At 40.7% G+C, this 21,974-nt stretch overlaps 1 protein-coding gene across 10 annotated transcripts in view; it reads right to left on the minus strand.

The window, feature by feature from the left end:
* SEC22C (SEC22 homolog C, vesicle trafficking protein) overlaps window positions 1–21,974 on the minus strand; it is a 227,901-nt gene that overhangs the window by 197,636 nt on the left and 8,291 nt on the right. For 6 of the 10 annotated variants that reach the window (XM_073334772.1, XM_073334778.1, XM_073334780.1 and 3 more), the window contains exons 2-6: window positions 18,170–18,379; window positions 15,937–16,100; window positions 13,273–13,452; window positions 3,661–3,779; window positions 2,913–2,978 (exon numbers count right to left, since the gene is read on the minus strand). In XM_073334772.1, the coding sequence (XP_073190873.1) occupies window positions 2,913–2,978; window positions 3,661–3,779; window positions 13,273–13,452; window positions 15,937–16,100; window positions 18,170–18,351 (711 nt within the window). In that variant the 5' untranslated portion in view covers window positions 18,352–18,379. The remainder of the gene's footprint in view (window positions 1–2,912; window positions 2,979–3,660; window positions 3,780–13,272; window positions 13,453–15,936; window positions 16,101–18,169; window positions 18,380–21,974) is intronic. The other 4 variants (XR_012157659.1, XM_073334770.1, XM_073334773.1 and 1 more) reach the window with 1 other exon arrangement.

Below are 21,974 nucleotides of genomic sequence, written 5' to 3' on the forward strand. Positions count from 1 at the left end.
CAACGTGGCATTCTATACACAATAAATATATTGGCTCTTTCCGCTGTAGATTTGAGAACGTGTCCAAAGTAATTCACTCATTTGAAGAAAGGCTGAGCTGGTCAAACAGCAAGGTTTTTAAAGCATTTAATATTTGAAATGTTAATTTGTTATAGGCTAGAATTTCTCTATTTTAGCACTGAAGGTTAGTGTCCAAAGATAAGACTAAATACTAATGTTGAATTTAAATACAGTTAAAGTTTAAAGTTTCCAGACTTATTTTTAAATAAATTAGAGCATGTAGTTTTGCCCATTTTCAGTCCATTTTACCAGTTATGCAAAGTCCAAGTTCCTCAAATAATTGAGCTCAATTCAAGCACCACCTGACCCTGAAATCAGGATGACGGCTGTTCATTTGTAGGTTGGCTTGTTTAGACGTGAGCATTCATCCATTATACCCATGTGAATCAGAAAACCAAGAACATAATTTGGAAAATGAATATGCAAAAGCTCTAAGGAATGCCAAATATGAATGCTTGTTCTTCCACTATACCGCACAAAAGATTACTCAAATTCTTGCAAAGCTCTCAGAGAAGAGGAGAAGGGGTTTTCGGTTACCATTTGAAATAATGCAAGAAGAAATAATTATCTGGCAGCTACCTTAAAAGAATGAGGAAGAGGGCTGTACATGCTATTAAAGAAGTAGACTGGATATTGGGCCAAGCTCATGCTAAAACAGCCTGAAAACAGGACCAGCTCCCACAGAGATTTGTCTCTTAAGCTAAATTCAGCAGTCATGTGTATAACGTAAGTTACAGATCTTTGTGTGAGTTGCACCTGTTTATGCCAGAACTGGTCCACAGGTAGTATTAAATTGCCCATAACATATTTTTGCACTCCATCAAATGCCAGATCAATGTAAGTTACATTACTTTACCAGGTTTCAGAGTAACAGCCGTGTTAGTCTGTATTCGCAAAAAGAAAAGGAGTACTTGTGGCACCTTAGAGACTAACCAATTTATTTGAGCATAAGCTTTCGTGAGCTACAGCTCACTTCATCGGATGTATACTGTGGAAACTGCAGAAGACATTATATACACAGAGACCATGAAACAATACCTCCTCCCACCCCACTCTCCTACTGGTAATAGCTTATCTAAAGTGATCACTCTCCTTACAATGTCTATGATAATCAAGGTGGGCCATTTCCAGCACAAATCCAAGTTTAACTAGAACGTGGGGGGGGGGGGGGGGGTTTTTGGAAAAAACAAGGGGAAATAGCCACTCCCAGTCATTAATGACTCCTTAAGTCATTATGCAAGGTAGCCTATTTCCCCTTGTTTTTTCCTACCCCCCCCCCCCCCCGGACGTTCTAGTTAAACTTGGATTTGTGCTGGAAATGGCCCACCTTGATTATCATACACATTGTAAGGAGAGTGATCACTTTAGATAAGCTATTACCAGCAGGAGAGTGGGGTGGGAGGAGGTATTGTTTTATGGTCTCTGTGTATATAATGTCTTCTGCAGTTTCCACAGTATGCATCCGATGAAGCGAGCTGTAGCTCACGAAAGTTTATGCTCAAATAAATTGGTTAGTCTCTAAGGTGCCACAAGTCCTCCTTTTCTTATTACTTTACCACTCACAGCTGATGTGTAAGTTACACCATTAACATCAGCAACGCCTTTTGCCTACTGACTAGGAGTCTGTTGCAATATCCAACATGACTGCAATGCAAAAGGATCTTCATATATGACCTCAGGATTGTTTACTGGCAGATAGGGGACAAAAAAAGCTATTCTGTAAAGTAAACAGATGTGCATGTGACAGGGTGCTGGGCAAGAACTGCTGACTCAGCCCTCTGTCACGCCAGCCCCTATTAAGGTAAGTAAATTGGAGCTGGCTAGAGAAAACCTGCAACTAATTGGGAGACAGCTGCCCACCCAATTATCCTGGGGCTATATAAAAGGCTGGGAGGAAGGATGCGGAGGAAGGCGGGGGGGGGGGAGCAGCGAGGGAGTGGAAGCAGAGGGACAGCTCTTCCCTCCGGGTGCAGACACTAGCACCCCAGCGGTGGATGGTGAGAAGATGGTGGGAGCACAGCCTGTAAATCAACAGCACCAGTGGTTACTGAAGCCCAGGGTCTCGGAGTGACTTTGTCAGCACAGCAGGGGTAGGAGCCAAGAGGGCCCTGCAGCGCATAATTGTCATTTTACAGATAGAAAGACCAAGGCTGAGAAGTTACGAGATTTATTCAAGGCTGCACTGAGTCAATGGCAGTGTTAGAATAAAACCTAGCAGGCCCTGGATTTGTCTCAGATTCACAAACAATTTTGGTGATTCATATATCATGACAGGGAAACAATGGAAAAACAAGGTTTGTGCTACAGTATCTTAAGGATTCTCTTTAGAAAATGTTAAAGTGTGAAAGAGTTTTAAAACTAGTTAATATAATTAAAATTATGGCTCAAGGCTTTTGAAGTTTGTATGACCCTGCTTTTTCAAGTGGTTTAAAGAAAACGCTACAATGCTGGAATAGCACAAAACATACCTATTGCTACTTTGGGGAGTTTTCATTTAACTAGTGGTTTATGTGTGGGCTATTTTAAACCAGAATAGTTCTTGAGATATATGTACAATGAAAGGGATAGATAAACTTACAGCTGAGGGGTTGAGAGGAGCTATAAGTCAATAGGTGCCTAATGGGTTAGAAGTGTGAAGGCTCCATTTGTAGACCGCATCTACCCAATGCCCAACTTTTGCTCCTGTGTCACGTATGCATCCAAGCACAGAATTTCAGCCAGCGAACAGACAATGTGCTTCGAAGTCTCCTATTCTGCACATTGATCACACTCGACAAATGTTTGTTAGATGCAGCGCAGTAGATGAAAAATGCAGGAAGAGTGCCAGAGCACAATAGCTAAATTTAACATACCTGAAAAATGCAGGCTAGAAAAGAAAGGAGAAATGCTATTACATTTCCAGGTCCCTCGTGGTCTTCCTGTTTGGGGAAGATAAAGAAGAATATTTTAAGAGTTACTGAGTTTTAGTTGATGCCAAGTGCTGCTTGACATTTTATACAGGTGCATTCTATAGAAATACTTATTCTCATTCTACTGTGGTACCATCATAATCTCAGAATACAAAGTCAGACTGGAGTTAAATCAATATTCATTGAACAAAATACTGGAAATTGAGATGTATGGATCAATTTAGGCCACAAAATAAAAACTGCGAAACACTAAACGATTTAGACTTTTTTTAAAGAGGTACTTTATGCTGATTCCACAATGTATTTTCTAAAAGATATAAAAGTGCACTGTCCGAAGAAACACATGCAATTTATCAAAACAGACATTTTAAAGTGGGACAATATGTCCACATAAAATCCTTCCAGGATGTCAAAAATAAAGATTCGCCTCCACCTTTCAAATGAACTATATCACTCCACTCCCTCCAGGGAAAAAAGCTTTTTCAACATGCCCTGAAGCTCAAAAAACTCAGGCTCTGACAGATCAGAGTGCATGAAGTATATTAATTGATCTGAATAAAGCTCTCCGGATAAACAAATTATAACTTGAAAAGTTATGGTGTGCAATAGCCACCGATGATCTGATACCTGTATAACTCTAATCCTCCTCTCCTTTCCCCACATTACAACTCAAAAGTCAATAAAAGGTTACCTGAAAAGAATACTCTGCTAGATGAACTCCTCGAATGAGGTTCAAAGCCCCACACATGATGTTGAGAACAAGAGACAGAATCCCCAAAGGAGTCACAGGTTGCATTCTGTAGGTAGGGGCTTCAGACAATTTAAAAAAAAAAAAAAAAACAGACTATTGAAAATTCATTCTAATTACTTCATTCCTTTTTCATAAGGAAACTCAAATTCAGTCTAATTATGGGTTGCATATTCAAGGCCTTGTGTACTCTCTGGCAAGATGGACTTTAATTTTGTGGCAAGGCACACAGTTTCTGTTGCACTTCATTGCTGAATTCTCAGGGTACCTGGACATTCTACAGCAGCTACCAATAAACTGAAGTGATTTTTAATGGACTGAATGATACGATCAGTCCATTAGCACTTGCATTATGTATTTGGATATTAAGTGTCGCTTATTTTATGCCACACCTAAATTTTCAGTTGTCAGCATGCTACAGATTTTTGTATTGAAGACACTTCACTTCCTTGTCAGCAGAAAAGCTGGAGGTTTTGGCATCCAGAAGTCATGGGAGGTGGCTTACAGTTCTTGCACCCAAGAAGCAGTTACAGCTTTTGACACTGGAGAGGGGAAGTATCTCCTCTTTGCTGCTCCTTGTGGGCAGAGATGACTTTACACATAGGGACTGAAAGGGGCTTTAACTCTTAGGGGGCAGCTACACCACAGGATTCTTTTGGCGGCGTGTAGTATTTATATGTGCATAGGCCTTCCAGCACAGGTATCTATAGCAGCGTAGACATGTTCTCTACTGGCCCATGCTGTGCCTCCCCTACACTGCTATTTTTAACAGTGTAGTGTCCCACTGCGAAGCCCTTCCACAGTGCAGGGAAAGGCTCCAGTAGCTCTCCGCTGCTGAAGCCTTTCCGTACAGCAGAGAAAGGCACCAGCAGAACGGAAAAGGCTCAGCATTTCCCCACTGCTCCCCCTTTCCAGAGTCCTTCCTCCTGGCAGTGAAAGGCTCTGGCAGCAGGGAGCAACTGAAGCCTTTCCACACTACCTGCCCTCTGCCAGAGACCTTCACCACAGTGAAAAGCACACCGTGTCCACTCTGCACCGCACAGCTTCACCGAAAGTGGTGTGATGTGTAGACGTAGCTTTAGTTCCTGACCCCAACAAACCCTCGACAACAGCTGCACTGCTGGTACCCACATCCATCATCGATGGTTTAAGCACCTTATCTGCCAACATTAACCTGCACTTAGGCTTCTGAAGGAACTCCAGCACTGAGCTGAGCAGGCTAATTCACACCTCAGATACTGGGCTCCAATTCTCTCTTACACCAAGATGCACAAGATACAAGAAAGAAGAGACGGGTCATCAAGGAGCCACCCCAGTTCTTACGATGTTCGGGCCTCAGCCCAGCTATAGCCAGTAGCTGGCTGGTATCCCCAAACTGTGGAGCATAGAGGAGGTCCACTTTGCACCCTCACCAACCATTCATGCCTGGGGAAAGGGGCAGATGGCACAGGAGGTAGCTCCACTGGCTTTTATGCCAACTGAGAATTCCTCTCCACCAGCTCGGGTCTCAGTTCAGCAGTTGTAGCTGGATTCCATCATCTTTGCATTGCTAAGGTAGCAAAGAGCCTGCAAGCAGGGAAGACAATGTGCAGCACCATTTTATGCTCATTGTAGCTTCAAGAAGACTAAACAAAATAGTAAAGGTTTTCCTTACACCCATAAGGGCTAGAAACTTATTTATAAAAAACAGCAGAGTATGGAACTGCAATCATGAAAACACAGAATACCCAATTCACGTATTTGAGCATTATATAAATCGATACAAACAATACGTTTAAATATTAACTTAGTTAATATCAGACTTAAACACACAAGAGCAAAGAGTTAAGAGGCAGCAATTCCTTTATTGGAAGGGCCTCAGAACCAGAAGTGATCTTACTCCACCTCAAAAATACACACTAGTAGCAATATAGGAATGCAAAAAACCGATTATGTATGTTTTATAGCACCTTTAATCTCGCTGTCTCAAAAAGCAGTATAAATATTATGCCTCCCCAGGTCAGGAGCTCCCCTATAAGATAAATGCATATCATCACATTTCGCTCTTTAGTGAAATGCAGCAGCTGTTTAATACAGTGATACTGAACAGTTTAAAGTAGGAATTTCACTCACTCACTTTTTTTTTTTATTAAAGTCTTGTCCTATAACTGAGGTTTCCTTGACAATGTGGGCTTACAGAAAGCTTCAATGCTATTTGAATACAGTGGTGTAAATCAGTGCTAATAAATGGCTATGCAATTAACTCATCTGGCACTCACCCACACACCTGTTTTTATCTCAGACACTGCTGTGGCAGCAGCCACATTAATTTTGTGATGCAATATGCCAGCATCATGCAACATTACTGGACACAAGTTTCCACTGAAATCAATGGTGTAGGTATCTCAGTCACTTAAATATGACTTTGCCTAATAAAAAACAGCAATGAAATTTAACATCGAAGTGACTCACTGAACAGTGTTTAGTCAGATAAGCAGCACCAGCATGTTTTATTTTCTCAATGATCTGCACACACAGTTCACTGTACATTACTCTTGATGGATTAAGTTTTACTAAAATAAGCAATAGTGCATATTCCTCCCGACACAATTTTCCAGAAAAGAGCATTGATTCTCCCTCCCTCGTCTAGCTATCCCTTGATTTCAAGTTGCCAAGTTTGTTCATGCAGACGACATATGCCTTGGCACTCAGTCACATGCCTTTGACGTACCTGAGAGAGTGTTCTAAACGCAGATATGGTGGCTATGACGGATTGTCGTTGGCTGCGCCTGATACCAAGTGGAAGACAGACTGCATTGAGTGTTTCCCACTTACATCATGAACAAGTGGGCAGACAGCTGAATATAGTTCTCAATGGTCAGCGAATAAAGTGTGATTCACACCTGGTCTATCTAGGCATGACATTGGATGGAACTCTCACATATCACGACCATTTTATAAAGACAGCGACTAAGGTCAAAATACACAAACCTGCTCAGAAAACTGGCTGGAATGACATGGGGAGCCAAAGCCCAAAAGTTACACGCTTTAGCCATGGCACTCTGTTATTCGGTAGAGTATTGCACTCCAGTATGGGCTTACTTGTCTCACACAAAGATGACTGACATACAATTTAATTCCACCATGCATATTATTTCAGGCACACTTAAATCTACTCCTCTACCATAGTTACTGGTTCTCTGCAATATTGCTTCACTCAGTGTTTGCAGAGAGGAAAGCATAGCAAAGGTCATGACAACACTGCACGATAATGCCACAGTCACTGTTAATTAAAGATTGTTTAATCCACCACATGATCGTCTGCACTCACATTGCCCATTGTAGATAAGTTTACCAGGAGAGGGATTTACGGTAGAGGACACGTGGTGAGCTCTATGGTCCTCAGAGAAAGTGACAAATAATTATCTTGTCTCGGACCCCACTCAGTGTCATCCTGGGTTTGATTTACCATGAAGGCAATAGAGCCTTATGAACCAGTTTCGTACTGGACATGGAATTTGTGCTGCAGTGAAATTTTACAGACAGTCCACTATGTCAGTATGGGCAGCCACAAACTATGACACATATTGTTGAGGACCGCAAAGTGACTCAACTTCCTGGAGGTCTTCGTGCCTTGAGCATTGTTGATAAGAATGCTGTGGCTTGGCTTGACTGGACTGCATGCGCCAAATAAATACGTTGCCAAGATTCACTTCAGAGCCAATCAGTGTTTCACTTTAAAACAAACAGGAATTGTCAGTAACTAATATAAGAGTAATTCTTCCCAGCTTGAAGCAAGCATATCACCAACTTCCATGCCCCAGTGAGAAACTATGGAGGCAACATATTGAGACTTGAATATGATGAAGAATCTAGTTTAGAAAATTTACAAATTAGACTTTCTATACAGGAGGCAATAAGCATTAATATCATGGGAGAAAAAAAGAGTGGAGACTGCTATGCCTGATCACGTGGGGTTGGTTTATTTCTGACTAGGAACTGATCTTTATACCCCAAGACAAAAGTTTTCATTTTATTCCTATATATGTCTTAGGCATTACCCACTCATAAAAGTTGTACCAATTACAGTGGTATGGCTTATTTCCATATTTAAGAGAATAAACCACGCCAGTATAAGTACCGTTATACCAGTATAACTACAACCACATTAGGGGTAGTACTGATGTAACTATTTCAGTAGGAAAAAAAAATAAAAGCACACCCATAACAGAAATAGTTAAGTCGGTACATAAATTGTGTGGACCCGGCCTTGGGGAATGAGAGTCTCTTCCGTGCTTATCAGCAGCAGTTCGTGCATATCTCGAGGAGACATACAATCCTGCAAATCCATTCACTAAGTAATAGGTAGAAGTTTCAATTAAGATTTTTCCAAACTGATTCCCTCAGCCTATTTAACTGGAGATCGAATGGAATTTTCAGCAAACAGTAATGTCTATTTCCTCAGGGCATTGTACAAAATAGTTGGCTGCCAAGGAGCCAAGCAGAGAAATAAGGCAGCTCCAAGTCAATGCACAATCTTTAGCAGTATGAAATTAGACTCAGACATTTCCATTTAAAAATAAGTGAGGTATTTTAAATCTGAAAACCATTTATATTAAGATCTCATCTTAAGAAAATACAATTATGCTTTAAATATGACCTGTAAAGCTGTTCAGGAGACAAGCGATGCAGCATTGTGTTCTCCCAAATGAACACCACTAATTAGCATGTTTACCAGACAATTAGGACAAGATGCTTTTTCCATTTCATAAGTACTATTTCAGTATCTGTCTAAGATGGAAATGTTCTCTCCTCTCCACATCATCTATTTACAACATTTCCTGTGTGCCCAGTTTCTTCCAGAACTCCACCGGCTACAACAAACACCATCAAGATAGGAGTTAAGCTTTCCAGTAAGACAATGGCGACCACACTGACCAAGGGAACAATGCTAGCACCTTGCTAGCAAGAACTGAGTTCAAGCACTGTTCTTTAGCACAGTACAAAAGGGGTTCCCTCTGGCCAGAGCAGATTGGAAGTAAATGGCTAGACTACACTCACCTTTCCAACATTAGAAATAAGACGTCAGAAGATCTGGTCACAACATGGTTACAAAGTGTAGATAACCACCTCCCTGTGACAAGACTAAAACCTTGGACAGTACACGTTTTTACCTGTTTACGAGGACATGATTAGGTCTTGTCTTATACTATATCTTTCAACCTTATTGAAATCAGATCCCCTGGCTTTGCGTTTCAGAGTAACATCCGTGTTAGACTGTATTCGCAAAAAGAAAAGGAGTACTTGTGGCACCTTAGAGACTAACCAATTTATTTAAGCATAAGCTTTCGTGAGCTACAGCTCACTTCGTCGGATGCATACTGTGGAAAATACAGAAGATGTTTGTTTTTATACACACAAATCATGAAAAAATGGGTGTTTATCACTACAAAAGGTTTTCTCTCCCCACACCCCACTCTCCTGCTGGTAATAGCTTATGTAAAGCGATCACTCTCCTTACAATGTGTATGATAATCAAGGTGGGCCTTCTCCCCTCCCCCCCTCCAACCTTGTGTGCAACAAGAGTGATGTAGTGGTGGGAGTCTGCTATAGACCACCGGACCAGGGGGATGAGGTAGATGAGGCTTTCTTCCAGCAGCTCACGGAAGCTACTAGATCGCATGCCCTGATTCTCATGGGTGACTTTAATTTTCCTGATATCTGCTGGGAGAGCAATACAGCGGTGCATAGACAATCCAGGAAGTTTTTGGAAAGCGTAGGGGACAATTTCCTGGTGCAAGTGCTAGAGGAGCCAACTGGGGAGGAGCTTTTCTTGACCTGCTGCTCACAAACAGGGAAGAATTAGTGGGGGAAGCAAAAGTGGATGGGAATCTGGGAGGCAGTGACCATGAGTTGGTTGAGTTCAGGATCCTGACGCAGGGAAGAAAGGTAAGCAGCAGGATACGGACCCTGGACTTCAGAAAAGCAGACTTCGACTCCCTCAGGGAACGGATGGCCAGGATCCCCTGGGCGACTAACTTGAAGGGGAAAGGAGTCCAGGAGAGCTGGCTGTATTTCAAGGAATCCCTGTTGAGTTTACAGGGACAAACCATCCCGATGAGTCGAAAGAATAGTAAATATGGCAGGCGACCAGCTTGGCTTAATGGTGAAATCCTAGCAGATCTTAAACATAAAAAAGAAGCTTACAAGAAGTGGAAGGTTAGACATATGACCAGGGAAGAGTATAAAAATATTGCTCGGGCATGTAGGAATGATATCAGGAGGGCCAAATCGCACCTGGAGCTGCAGCTAGCCAGAGATGTCAAGAGTAACAAGAAGGGTTTCTTCAGGTATGTTGGCAACAAGAAGAAAGCCAAGGAAAGTGTGGGCCCCTTACTGAATGAGGGAGGCAACCTAGTGACAGAGGATGTGGAAAAAGCTAATGTACTCAATGCTTTTTTTGCCTCTGTCTTCACGAAAAAGGTCAGCTCCCAGACTGCTGCGCTGGGCATCACAAAATGGGGAAGAGATGGCCAGCCCTCTGTGGAGATAGAGGTGGTTAGGGACTATTTAGAAAAGCTGGACGTGCACAAGTCCATGGGGCCGGACGAGTTGCATCCGAGAGTGCTGAAGGAACTGGCGGCTGTGATTGCAGAGCCATTGGCCATTATCTTTGAAAACACGTGGCGAACCGGGGAAGTCCCGGATGACTGGAAAAAGGCTAATGTAGTGCCAATCTTTAAAAAAGGGAAGGAGGAGGATCCTGGGAACTACAGGCCAGTCAGCCTCACCTCAGTCCCTGGAAAAATCATGAAGCAGGTCCTCAAAGAATCAGTCCTGAAGCACTTGCATGAGAGGAAAGTGATCAGGAACAGCCAGCATGGATTCACCAAGGGAAGGTCATGCCTGACTAATCTAATCGCCTTTTATGATGAGATTACTGGTTCTATGGATGAAGGGAAAGCAGTGGATGTATTGTTTCTCGACTTTAGCAAAGCTTTTGACACGGTCTCCCACAGTATTCTTGTCAGCAAGTTAAGGTAGTATGGGCTGGATGAATACACTATAAGGTGGGTAGAAAGCTGGCTAGATTGTCGGGCTCAACGGGTAGTGATCAATGGCTCCATGTCTAGTTGGCAGCCGGTATCGAGTGGAGTGCCCCAAGGGTCGGTCCTGGGGCCGGTTTTGTTCAATATCTTCATAAATGATCTGGAGGATGGTGTGGATTGCACTCTCAGCAAATTTGCGGATGATACTAAACTGGGAGGAGTGGTAGATACGCTGGAGGGGAGGGATAGGATACAGAAGGACCTAGACAAATTGGAGGATTGGGCCAAAAGAAATCTGATGAGGTTCAATAAGGATAAGTGCAGGGTCCTGCACTTAGGACGGAAGAACCCAATGCACAGCTACAGACTAGGGACCGAATGGCTAGGCAGCAGTTCTGTGGAAAAGGACCTAGGGGTGACAGTGGACGAGAAGCTGGATATGAGTCAGCAGTGTGCCCTTGTTGCCAAGAAGGCCAATGGCATTTTGGGATGTATAAGTAGGGGCATAGCGAGCAGATCGAGGGACGTGATCGTTCCCCTCTATTCGACATTGGTGAGGCCTCATCTGGAGTACTGTGTCCAGTTTTGGGCCCCACACTACAAGAAGGATGTGGATAAATTGGAGAGAGTCCAGCGAAGGGCAACAAAAATGATTAGGGGTCTGGAACACATGACTTATGAGGAGAGGCTGAGGGAGCTGGGATTGTTTAGCCTGCAGAAGAGAAGAATGAGGGGAGATTTGATAGCTGCTTTCAACTACCTGAAAGGGGGTTCCAAAGAGGATGGCTCTAGACTGTTCTCAATGGTAGCAGATGACAGAATGAGGAGTAATGGTCTCAAGTTGCAGTGGGGGAGGTTTAGATTGGATATTAGGAAAAACTTTTTCACTAAGAGGGTGGTGAAACACTGGAATGTGTTACCTAGGGAGGTGGTAGAATCTCCTTCCTTAGAGGTTTTTAAGGTCAGGCTTGACAAAGCCCTGGCTGAGATGATTTAACTGGGAATTGGTCCTGCTTCGAGCAGGGGGTTAGACTAGATGACCTTCTGGGGTCCCTTCCAACCCTGATATTCTATGATTCTATGAACCTCGCCCCCAAACAAACCCACTCTCCTGTTGGTAATAGCTTATCTAAAGTGATCACTCTCCTTACAATGTGAATCATAATCAAGGTGGGCCATTTCCAGCACAAATCCAGGGTTTAACAAGGGCTTTGTGTTGTAACCAAGTTTCCTGACTAGTATAGTTGTAGTGTAGATAAAGCCTTTGTTTCTTTCTAAGATAAAACAAAGAAATTTTGGAGGCAGTAGAATGGGATTCAGCCACTGCTTCTGTTAATGACAGAAAACGAAAGACTGAGATACAGACAAAAAGCCAGAAAAGCTGAGTGAAGCAGTGGTAGACAGATGAGGCTGAAAATGGTTCTTACAATAAGGATGAAAGAACATGCATGAGCACCGGGGTTAGACCACTGAAAAGAGCCAGAGGCACAAACCTAGATGGAAAATGGAAGAAAGTAATAAAGAATACTGAGGTTATGAGAACTGAATATTTAGTTCTTATCATTTGTTCAGGTATAGCTTGGAAATATTTTCTGGTCTTGAAACCATCTGTACTAGTTCAAAGTATTTCTAAGCCTGTCAGGTCGTAAGATATTGTCCCTTCACATGTGGTTCAGAAAACTGATCACTAATATAACTTGCCAATCATATCTGTTTGGTTTATTTACAAAACAATGGGATTTTTGTTAGCCCTACAGATTCACCCTGAAATAGGCAAGTCAAGCTGTGTTCTGAGTTTTCGCATAGTAAGATGATACTTTAAAAAGTATCTATTTGTTTTTCAGTGTTTGTTATACAATATTAGCTATGTGAAACCTCTCAATATGATATTTATGTAGATGTTTATCATAACTGTAAGACAGGTTTAATTCTGGTTTTTATGTACAACAACTTTAAATGTAATCTGTTATCTTGCCTGGCTACTGGGGAAGAGGTGAAATGCTGTGAAACAATTCAAGATGGATAATCTTAAGTGAGACATCACCCTGCAGTCTCAGAGATATTTATTCTTTGAATCATTTTCTTCCTTAAGCCAAAATAAATCTTCTAGGCTGGAAGTATATTTTGGGTCTTTGTTTATGGAACACATGATATAAGGAAGCTCTTTCTCTTAAAGAAAATTAAAGCCTCCACTTGCTTAAATGCAGGGGAATGTGCAATTCGTAATTCCAGTTATAACGAACTTCCATAGAGAAAATGATTGATGGTTAAAGATGAACTACTATAAGTACTTCATTGGTTTCTTTATGTATCTGCCATAACACAAGGGTTTATGTCCTCTTCATCATGATGAAAAAGGTAGCCTTGAACAAGAACTATTTGTCTGAGGTTTATATATGTTAACATGGGTTTCTCATTTCAGAAAAACACAACTGGGATTTTTAACTATTCACCATAGGTTAAAAAGGAGTTATCAGAGGAAATCTGTATTGTTGACACTAAAAAACTTTGCATACCAATAACTTACCAGACCCCATGTGCACTTCTGTGTGCCCGTTAATTAGCCCATTCATCAGCTCTGTATCCTCTAGTTTCAGAAGCACAGGAGGATGGAACTTCAGCTCTTCCTGAATTTTCTCCAGGCGGTTCTTCATTTGAGAGCAGCTTGTGTAGTTGAAATGGTATTTCACTTTCTGAATAATATTATCTATAAGAGGGTATCAAGAAATATTTTAATTAAAACACTGGATTGTTAATGAGCTAACTGATATCCTGGACCTTCCTATCCCATTTTTTTTAATATATCTAAAATATTATTTACTATTTGGGTCAAATTCTTTGCTTTCTATTTGTTGTGTAAAGTACCTATCACACTTCTGGATGCTGTAACACACACACTCGCCATCCCAGATATGCTTAAAACACAGCTTTACTCTGCGTAGTAAAGATGACCTAACCATGGTTTAGCAAGGTCTATAAATCACAATGAAGCCTTGAATGCTGTTAGGTCCCATCTACTCCGCAAGACAGAATTGTATTTTAACAGTGCCAGGGATTTTAGTTTTACAGTGCAAGATGGGACCTACTACTCAAACTGCACTAGCAGCAACAACTTCTCAGACCAGGATGCACAGGGATTTTCCTGAGACTTGTGCTACAAATGACTCAGACAAATATTCCATAGGTAGATTTTATAACTGCGTTCTCATACAAAAATATCCCTCTCCACAGGTTTGAGTCAAGTTGCAGACCACTAAAACTACAACCTACAGCAGCGTCTCAGTAACAATCATCCACATCTCCAGAGTCAGAGATCCCCATTACGGATATTGCTAATTGTTCTCTAACCTAGCTCACTTGCTTATCTCTGTGCTATGAAGGGTGGAGGTTTTGCTATATTATTTTTTATAATAATCATGAGTAATGAAGCAAATTAAATGTAGAAGCATATTTATAAAGAGATCTGCTTTTTAAGTGAAGTAAAAAAAAAAAAAGTCCTAACTTAAAATGCAATACATCCAAAACAGTAAGTTACATCCAAACAGTAACTTACAACGTATCATTTAGGTTGATGGCAGCTCCTACTGAACAGCAAGACTACAGAGTGCTTTATGACCCACAGTACACAGACACCATCAGGCAAGAATAGGGGATTTCAAGCAACAACTATGGGGATCATATTAATGCTGCAATATGCCAAGAGTTAAACAGCTACAAAGATCAATAACTACTGAGGCAATAGTTCAGATCTTGCAATTTACTCAGTGCAACTTAGATCTAAGAGAATGTATAAAAGACCATGCAACAGCGTAAGAGGAGAGGGAAACATCATATTGAAAATGAAAAAATGCAAGGAACCCAAACTTCTGCATCTTGTTTTCTTAGTACATGGCCAATGTATGATTAAAATAAGCTAGAAATCCCTAGCCAAAATGCAGGAGAAACAACAAAATGCAAATTTCAACACAGATTTATGAAGAAATTAGAATGTGGCTGGCAGTCAATTCACGCACAATGCAAGAACTGCTGCATACTGTAGTTTCCCTATAAGCATCTCTTTCTTCTAAGCAGGATCTGAAATGTCTTGTTCAGAGCTGGATGTTAGTGTATTAACCCATTTCACCACCCTACCCCTCTCAGGGTATAGATATCTCACTAATGGAACTAATCCTACAGAGCTAGTCATATTTTTCCCTGAGATGTGATGTTCACAAGGGACCTTAGTTGGTAGGTGGAAAAAAAAAGCCATTTATTTATGTCAGGAATCACAGGTGAGAGAGGACTCCCTGTATGATCACGAAGTGCTACATGAACCTAAGCTACGTGGGAAGTGAAAATGTCTACCACGCTGACCTGCTCTCACGGTTTTCTGTGCTGCTCACACTGTCTTTTTCACAATCTTGTCTTATACTTAGATTCGCAAAAAGAAAAGGAGTACTTGTGGCACCTTAGAGACTAACCAATTTATTTGAGCATAAGCTTTCGTGAGCTACAGCTCACTTCATCGGATGCATACTGTGGAAAGTGTAGAAGATCTTTTTATACACACAAAGCATGAAAAAAATACCTCCCCCCACCCCACTCTCCTGCTGGTAATAGCTTATCTAAAGTGATCACTCTCCTTACAATGTGTATGATAATCAAGTTGGGCCATTTCCATATAAGCTATTACCAGCAGGAGAGTGGGGTGGGGGGAGGTATTTTTTCCATGCTTTGTGTGTATAAAAAGATCTTCTACACTTTCCACAGTATGCATCCGATGAAGTGAGCTGTAGCTCACGAAAGCTTATGCTCAAATAAATTGGTTAGTCTCTAAGGTGCCACAAGTACTCCTTTTCTTTTTGCGAATACAGACTAACACGGCTGCTACTCTGAAACCTGTCATTATACTTAGATTGTAAACTTTTTGGGGCAGGGACTGTCTTTTTGTTCTGTTTTTGAACAGCACCTAGCACAACAGGGCCCAGGTCTATAACTAAGACTCCTAAGAAATACCACAATAATAATATACAGTTTGATATTATTATATATATATGTTTTTCGTACACCATTCTCCTGCCACATAAAGCCACCTTGTATGATCAGGAATTGGCATGGTTCCTTGTCATTACCAACCTGTCTGCTAGTTTAATTATTCAGATATGATGCTCTGTGCAAAGGATTCTAACATTAAGAAAGTAAATCTACAAACCAAATTCAAGAAAAGCATAGGGTCTGGTAGCCAAGCTTATGCTCGTAGAGTCATATGAAGCAGAAAATTTCCACTGGAGCTCCTCCAGGAAACAAAATGCCATGACGGTTGGGCAACTGCTGGTGCAGATCCCCATGCAGGTGATGTCCCCAGAAGAATGAAAACTGAAAAGAAAACATCCATTTTAAATCACAGTTAAGAGGTAGAAGAGTTATGCTGGACATCAGCATTAGACTGTACGGTCTCAAAAATATTTTTATCTTGGCTGCATTAGTTGGGAAAGAGTACTGAAAAAAACATCTGGTTTTCATCCCAGTTGTAGTTCTATTTATAGAAAACATACCAATCTCTGTATACAGCAGCTATTTCTTCATATCCTTTATCCCCATTACCTGTTTATGGTCTCTTCTGTACAAAGGGTACTAGATCTAAAGCTATCACCTTCCGCTGACAATGCTGAAGATTAAACATAACATGAAATTCATGCCTTGTAACACTGGATTTGAAGGAAAACCAACTAAAACTCTAATCTTTCCTTTCTCAATTCATGTATTCAATCTAAGTTCATAGCCCCACCCCCCCGCTCCATGCCACAAAAATAATTATACACATACATACAATCACTTATAGCTCAGGTCTCCAGTAACCAGCCCTTACAATCTCTAACCAGGAATGCAGTCTCAGATGTGAGCTCTGATCACTTAAGAAATAAAATCCAATCAATTTAGAGTATACAAAATTAAACAATGCATTAATATTCCCTTTTGCAAATATCTAGAGCGTGAGATTTATATTTTTCTTACAAATTAAAGCTATGCTTTTTCTAGAAATGGAAGCAGATGTTAAGTCTATAGGTTTTAGAGAATAAGCCGCTGTGCACTAAACGAGAAAGGATTTTTCTGTAAAACTGGTTCCTCAATTTCTTGTCCATAATTTTTAAGACCCAACAATCTACAATTTAAGTTTTGTGAGACAACATTTCTTGCGCCTGGCAGGGGAATTTGTTGTTGTTCTTCGGGTCTTATTAAACTGCTAGATATCTAATTGCAGCCAGTGTGTGTCATGGCATATTTATCTGGAGGGGTTATGGGATCCTATTGCAAGGAGTCTCCCCAGTTCTTCTCTCACAAGTAGGATTTTCAGACATGGTTAAGGAAGTTGCGCGAGACTCCCACTGAAAATCCATTGTTGTAAGTCTGAGCCAAATGGCCCTGTTCACGGAGTGATTTCTGATCCTAGGAAGCACCCACATTCGTGCATAAAACAACTGGCACTATTTTAAAGAAGTGAATTTTCATCATATCACTCTTGCTGTGTTAGGTAGGAATTGCAAGGCTGTGGTACAAATCAAAATACTGGATAATCACAGGTCCCATCCAGGAATGTTGGTAGCAATTTAAAATTCAGACACATGGAGTGAGAAAAGGAACTTTGTAATATGTGGTCAAGCCTAGGATCCTTGAAGTATTATTTCTCAGACATGGGCATTCACTAGTCTGGATGGCTCACATGGTTCAGACACAATGAAGGGGGTTTTCCTGTCCTCTGAGTTCTGTCCTGTATCGAGACCAAGCAACTACCAGATGCTAACTTTCATTCATGAATGTCCTGGACCGGTTCTTAAGCCTAAGAAAAAAGTAGCTTCCCGTGATTCAATAGGAAGGGAATTTTGATTATCAACAGGCCTGAGTAGTCTTGCAGATCAAGCTAAGTGGAATGAGAAAAAAAAAGCTGAAGAGCCTATTAAAACCATTTTAAAAATCTAATTTAATAAATATATTTGTCTTGACAAGATTACCTTTTTAAATGTACAATTTAAAGGTAATACAACTGACATGACTGCGAATGAGGAACTTGAGAGGGAGAAAACTCATCTAGACGTTACAGTGGTGGCTGTTTTAGAAATGCTTAAAACAGAAGGAGTTTCATTCCCATAAAGAAGCGGAAACACCAACATGAAGGAGGGGGAGTGGAGAAGAGATGCAGGTTGGAAGCAAAATGATAGCAGGAGGAAATTAGTACTAAAGTCTATATAACAACATGACAATGCAAACACTCATTTTCACATAATACTGAAAGTTCATGTTATATCTGTAGCACATGTTCAAGTTGCAGTTATATTATAGGATGAAAAAAAACCCAATAAATATGATAGCCAACCCTTGAAGTTAAATTAATCCCAGCAGGATAAACAATTCTGTGAAATTAAGACCAAATAAACGTGGTAGCTTACTGTATGCTGAAGCCACGTCCTGTTGCTGTGCCTCGATCAGGATACTGTGCCAGAATTAAGGATAATGCCTTTAGTCTCTTCCTGCATTCCAGAAAGTCCTGGTTGAGATGAAAATCCGTGGAGGCTGAAAGTGGAAGTCCGTCCCTCACTCTCACCACACAAGCAAAGAGGATCATGGACATCCTCCACAAGAGTATTCATGAGGACAACCTGGAAATAAATGTATTAAATTAAGATTGCATCCATTTACATAATAAGCTACTATGCAAGGATATATTGTGTTAAAGCACAGATTTAATTCTTTCATTGCTGCTTCTCAACAATACTTCTTGTACTGCCATCATCTTTTAAAGATGACCAAGAAATGTGAGGTTTTTTTGCTTTTTTAAATTAGAACTGTCCCTTTTTCTGCTTCTTGCTGATGTATAATGACGACCAGAAAATGTTCTCTCCCTGAAAGAATTCACCAATTTCTTCCCGATAGCATTTTACTTTAGAAATATCAGGAACACTGGAAGAGATTTTGAAAGACAAAAATAGCACTTGGACATTAACTCACATTGATTAGTTGTCATTTCTATTAGTCTTCCTGTCAGTCAAACGGTTCATCTACACCCCAATTGATGGTGTGTTTGCAGTGCAGCTAGACATAACCATGCTAGATTTAATCTAGCTGGTGCAAGTAACAGTAGTAGTGAGGACACGGTGCTTCGAGTTTCAGCACAGGCTAGCCAACTCAGTACCAGCCCGCCAGGGATTCTAAGTACATACTTGGGTTGCTATCCCTGGCCAGGGTCCATGCTGCCACAACTTCGCTGCTATTACTCACACAAGCTAACTTAAACAACACCTCAATCTGTACTGCAGACATATTCTTACTGTCACAGACAAGTCCTAAATTCCTAATGTAAAAAACAAACAGGAAATAATTTTTTTGTCCAAAAACTTTTAAGACTTTTTTTTATATATTATATAAAAATCAAAAGAGAGGACAACCCTAATTCTTCTTGTGGAAAGGGATCTGGGGATCATAGTGGACCACAACCTAAATATGAGTCAACACTGTAACACTGTTGCAAAAAAAGCAAACATCATTCTGGGATGTATTAGCAGGAGTATTGTAACCAAGACACGAGAAGTAATTCTTCTACTCTACTCCACACTGATTAGGCCTAAACTGGAGTAGTGTGCAGTTCTGCGTGCCACATTTCAGGAAAGATATAGACAAATTGGAGAAAGTCCAGAGAAGAGCAACAAAAATAATGAAAGGTCTAGAAAACAAGACCTATGAGGGAAGATTGAAAAAGTTGGGTTTGTTTAGTCTGGAGAAGAGAAGAGTGAGGGGAGACATGGTAACAGTTTTCAAGTACATAAAAGGTTGTTACAAGTAGGTGGAAGAAAAATTGTTCTTCTTAACCTCCGAGGATAGGACAAGAAGCAATGGCCTTAAATTGCAGCAAGGGTGGTTTAGGTTGGACATTAGGGAAAACTTCCTGTCAGAGTGGTTAAGCACTGGAATGAATTGTCTAGGGAGGTTCTGGAAACTCCATCATTGGGAATTTTTAAGAGCAGGTTAGACAAGCACCTGTCAGGGATGATCTAGACAATACTTAGTCCTGCCATGAGTGCAGGGGACTGGACTAGATGACCTTTCGAGGTCCCTTCCAGTTCTATTATTCTTCCTTATCAGGCCACTTAATATCCCATGGAAGCCAATTAAGTGTCAAGTGCTACCTGGTACATTCAAGAAGAACAGCAGATATGTCCCTCAAAAATGTACCATGAGAGTTCAGCAGCAAAATGCTAGAAGACTAAGGCATCAACTTACACATCATCTCAGAAATAGAGAACTCAATGGATCATGTGAAAAAGCTTGTCAGTGAGCTGATCAGCATACTTCAATATTCTAGGAGGTATGCTTGCCTAGTAAAATTAGTTTGCTTCAGGACAAACGCTTTGTACAATAGAATCACAGGACTGGAAGGGACCCTGAGAGGTCATGTTTTCCAGACCTTCAAACATTTTAGTTACTCTTCTCTGGACTTTCTCCAATTTGTTGACATCTTTCCTGAAATGCGGCGCCCAGAAGTGGACACAACATTCCAGTTGAGGCCTAATCAATGCAGAGTAGAGGGGAAGAATAACTTCTTTTGTCTTGCTTCCAACATTCCTGCTAATACATCCCAGAGCGTACCACTTTTGCAAAGAAAAAGAAAAGAAAAAGAAACATTGTTCACTTATTTTTTGCTTGTGATCCACTATGATGCCCAGATCCCTTTCTGCAGCACTCCTTCTAGTCAATGGATATTAGTGTTCCTAGACATAAAGGATCATCTAGTGTGAAATCAGAATTGTAAAGATGATGTAAAGTACATCTAATGCCCAAATTGTATTTAAACTTTGTTTTACAGTAGGAAAAAAAAAAAAGACAAAATTCAGAGAACTTAAAAAGGTATTTTCTCCATCCAATTCATATTAAAAAAATTACTCAGCATCGTAGGCAAAAGCAGTTAATGTGGAGAGGGCAATAAACTCTCAATCATAGTCAGAATTACACTGTATAACTATGGGGTTTGGCATGCGAACTGGCCACAATATCAAAAAACAGTAAGCAACCCAATTACACATAATTCAACCTTTTTTTGTTGTTATGAAACTAGACAACCAGAGGGAGCAAATCCTCCATTCTTAGAATACTGCTGGCGTTTGTGATATGATTATATGTATCAGAACTATCATAGACTGTGTGTATCATAGAATATCAAGGTTGGAAGGGACCTCAGGAGGTCATCTAGTCCAAACCCATACTCAAAGCAGGACCAGTTCCCAATTTTTGCCCCAGGTCCCTAAATGGCCCCCTCAAGGATTGAACTCACAACCCTGGGTTTAGCAGGCCAATGTTCAAACCACTGAGAAGTTATGATGTTACCTAATTAAAATATAACCATGCAAACCATTGTTGCTACCACTGCTATAGAATTGCAGCAAACCTTATAACTCATGACCAGAAAGTGTTAAACAGCTTGCAAGCTGAATGACGCAAAGCCGACCTTTAAAGTCGTTAGAAATGTTAATTAGGGCCACTGCATGCTAAATAGGCTAGAACTTTGAAATGCAAACCTATGTTGTTAGAAGTTGGAGGTAATATTGTGTGTATCTTAGATGCAACCCGTGTAATCTGGACAGTTCCTGTCTGTCACTATAACTATTTATTCAGAGATCAAAATGGAATATTAACATTTATATGAATCTTTGGTAAAATAATGTCATTGTCTATACGTCTCTTTAAAGTTTGTGACAGACTGCCTAATGGATAAATTGCCGTATGTTAATTTTAGGTTTCAGAGTAGCAGCCGTGTTAGTCTGTATTCGCAAAAAGAAAAGGAGTCTCTAAGGTGCCAGAAGTACTAACAGATTTATTTGAGCATAAGCTTTCGTGAGCTACTGCTCACTTCATCAGGTGCATTCAGTGGAAAATACAGTGAGGAGATTTCTATACACAGAGACCATGAAACAATGGGTGTTACCATACACACTGTAACAAGAGTGATCACTGAAGATGAGATATTAGCAGCAGGAGAGTGGGGGAGGGGGAGGGAACCTTTTGTAGTGAATCAAGATGGGCCATTTCCAGCAGTTGACAAGAACGTCTGAGGAAGGGGGGGGGAATAAACATGGGGAAAGTTTCATCCAGACTACACCACACAATCCATTGTCTACAGCCAAGCTCTACGATACAACCGCATTTGCTCCAACCCCTCAGAGACAAACACCTACAAGATCTCTATCAAGCATTCTTATAATA

This window comes from Lepidochelys kempii, chromosome 2, assembly GCF_965140265.1.
Source record: "Lepidochelys kempii isolate rLepKem1 chromosome 2, rLepKem1.hap2, whole genome shotgun sequence".
Taxonomy (NCBI): domain Eukaryota; kingdom Metazoa; phylum Chordata; order Testudines; family Cheloniidae; genus Lepidochelys; species Lepidochelys kempii.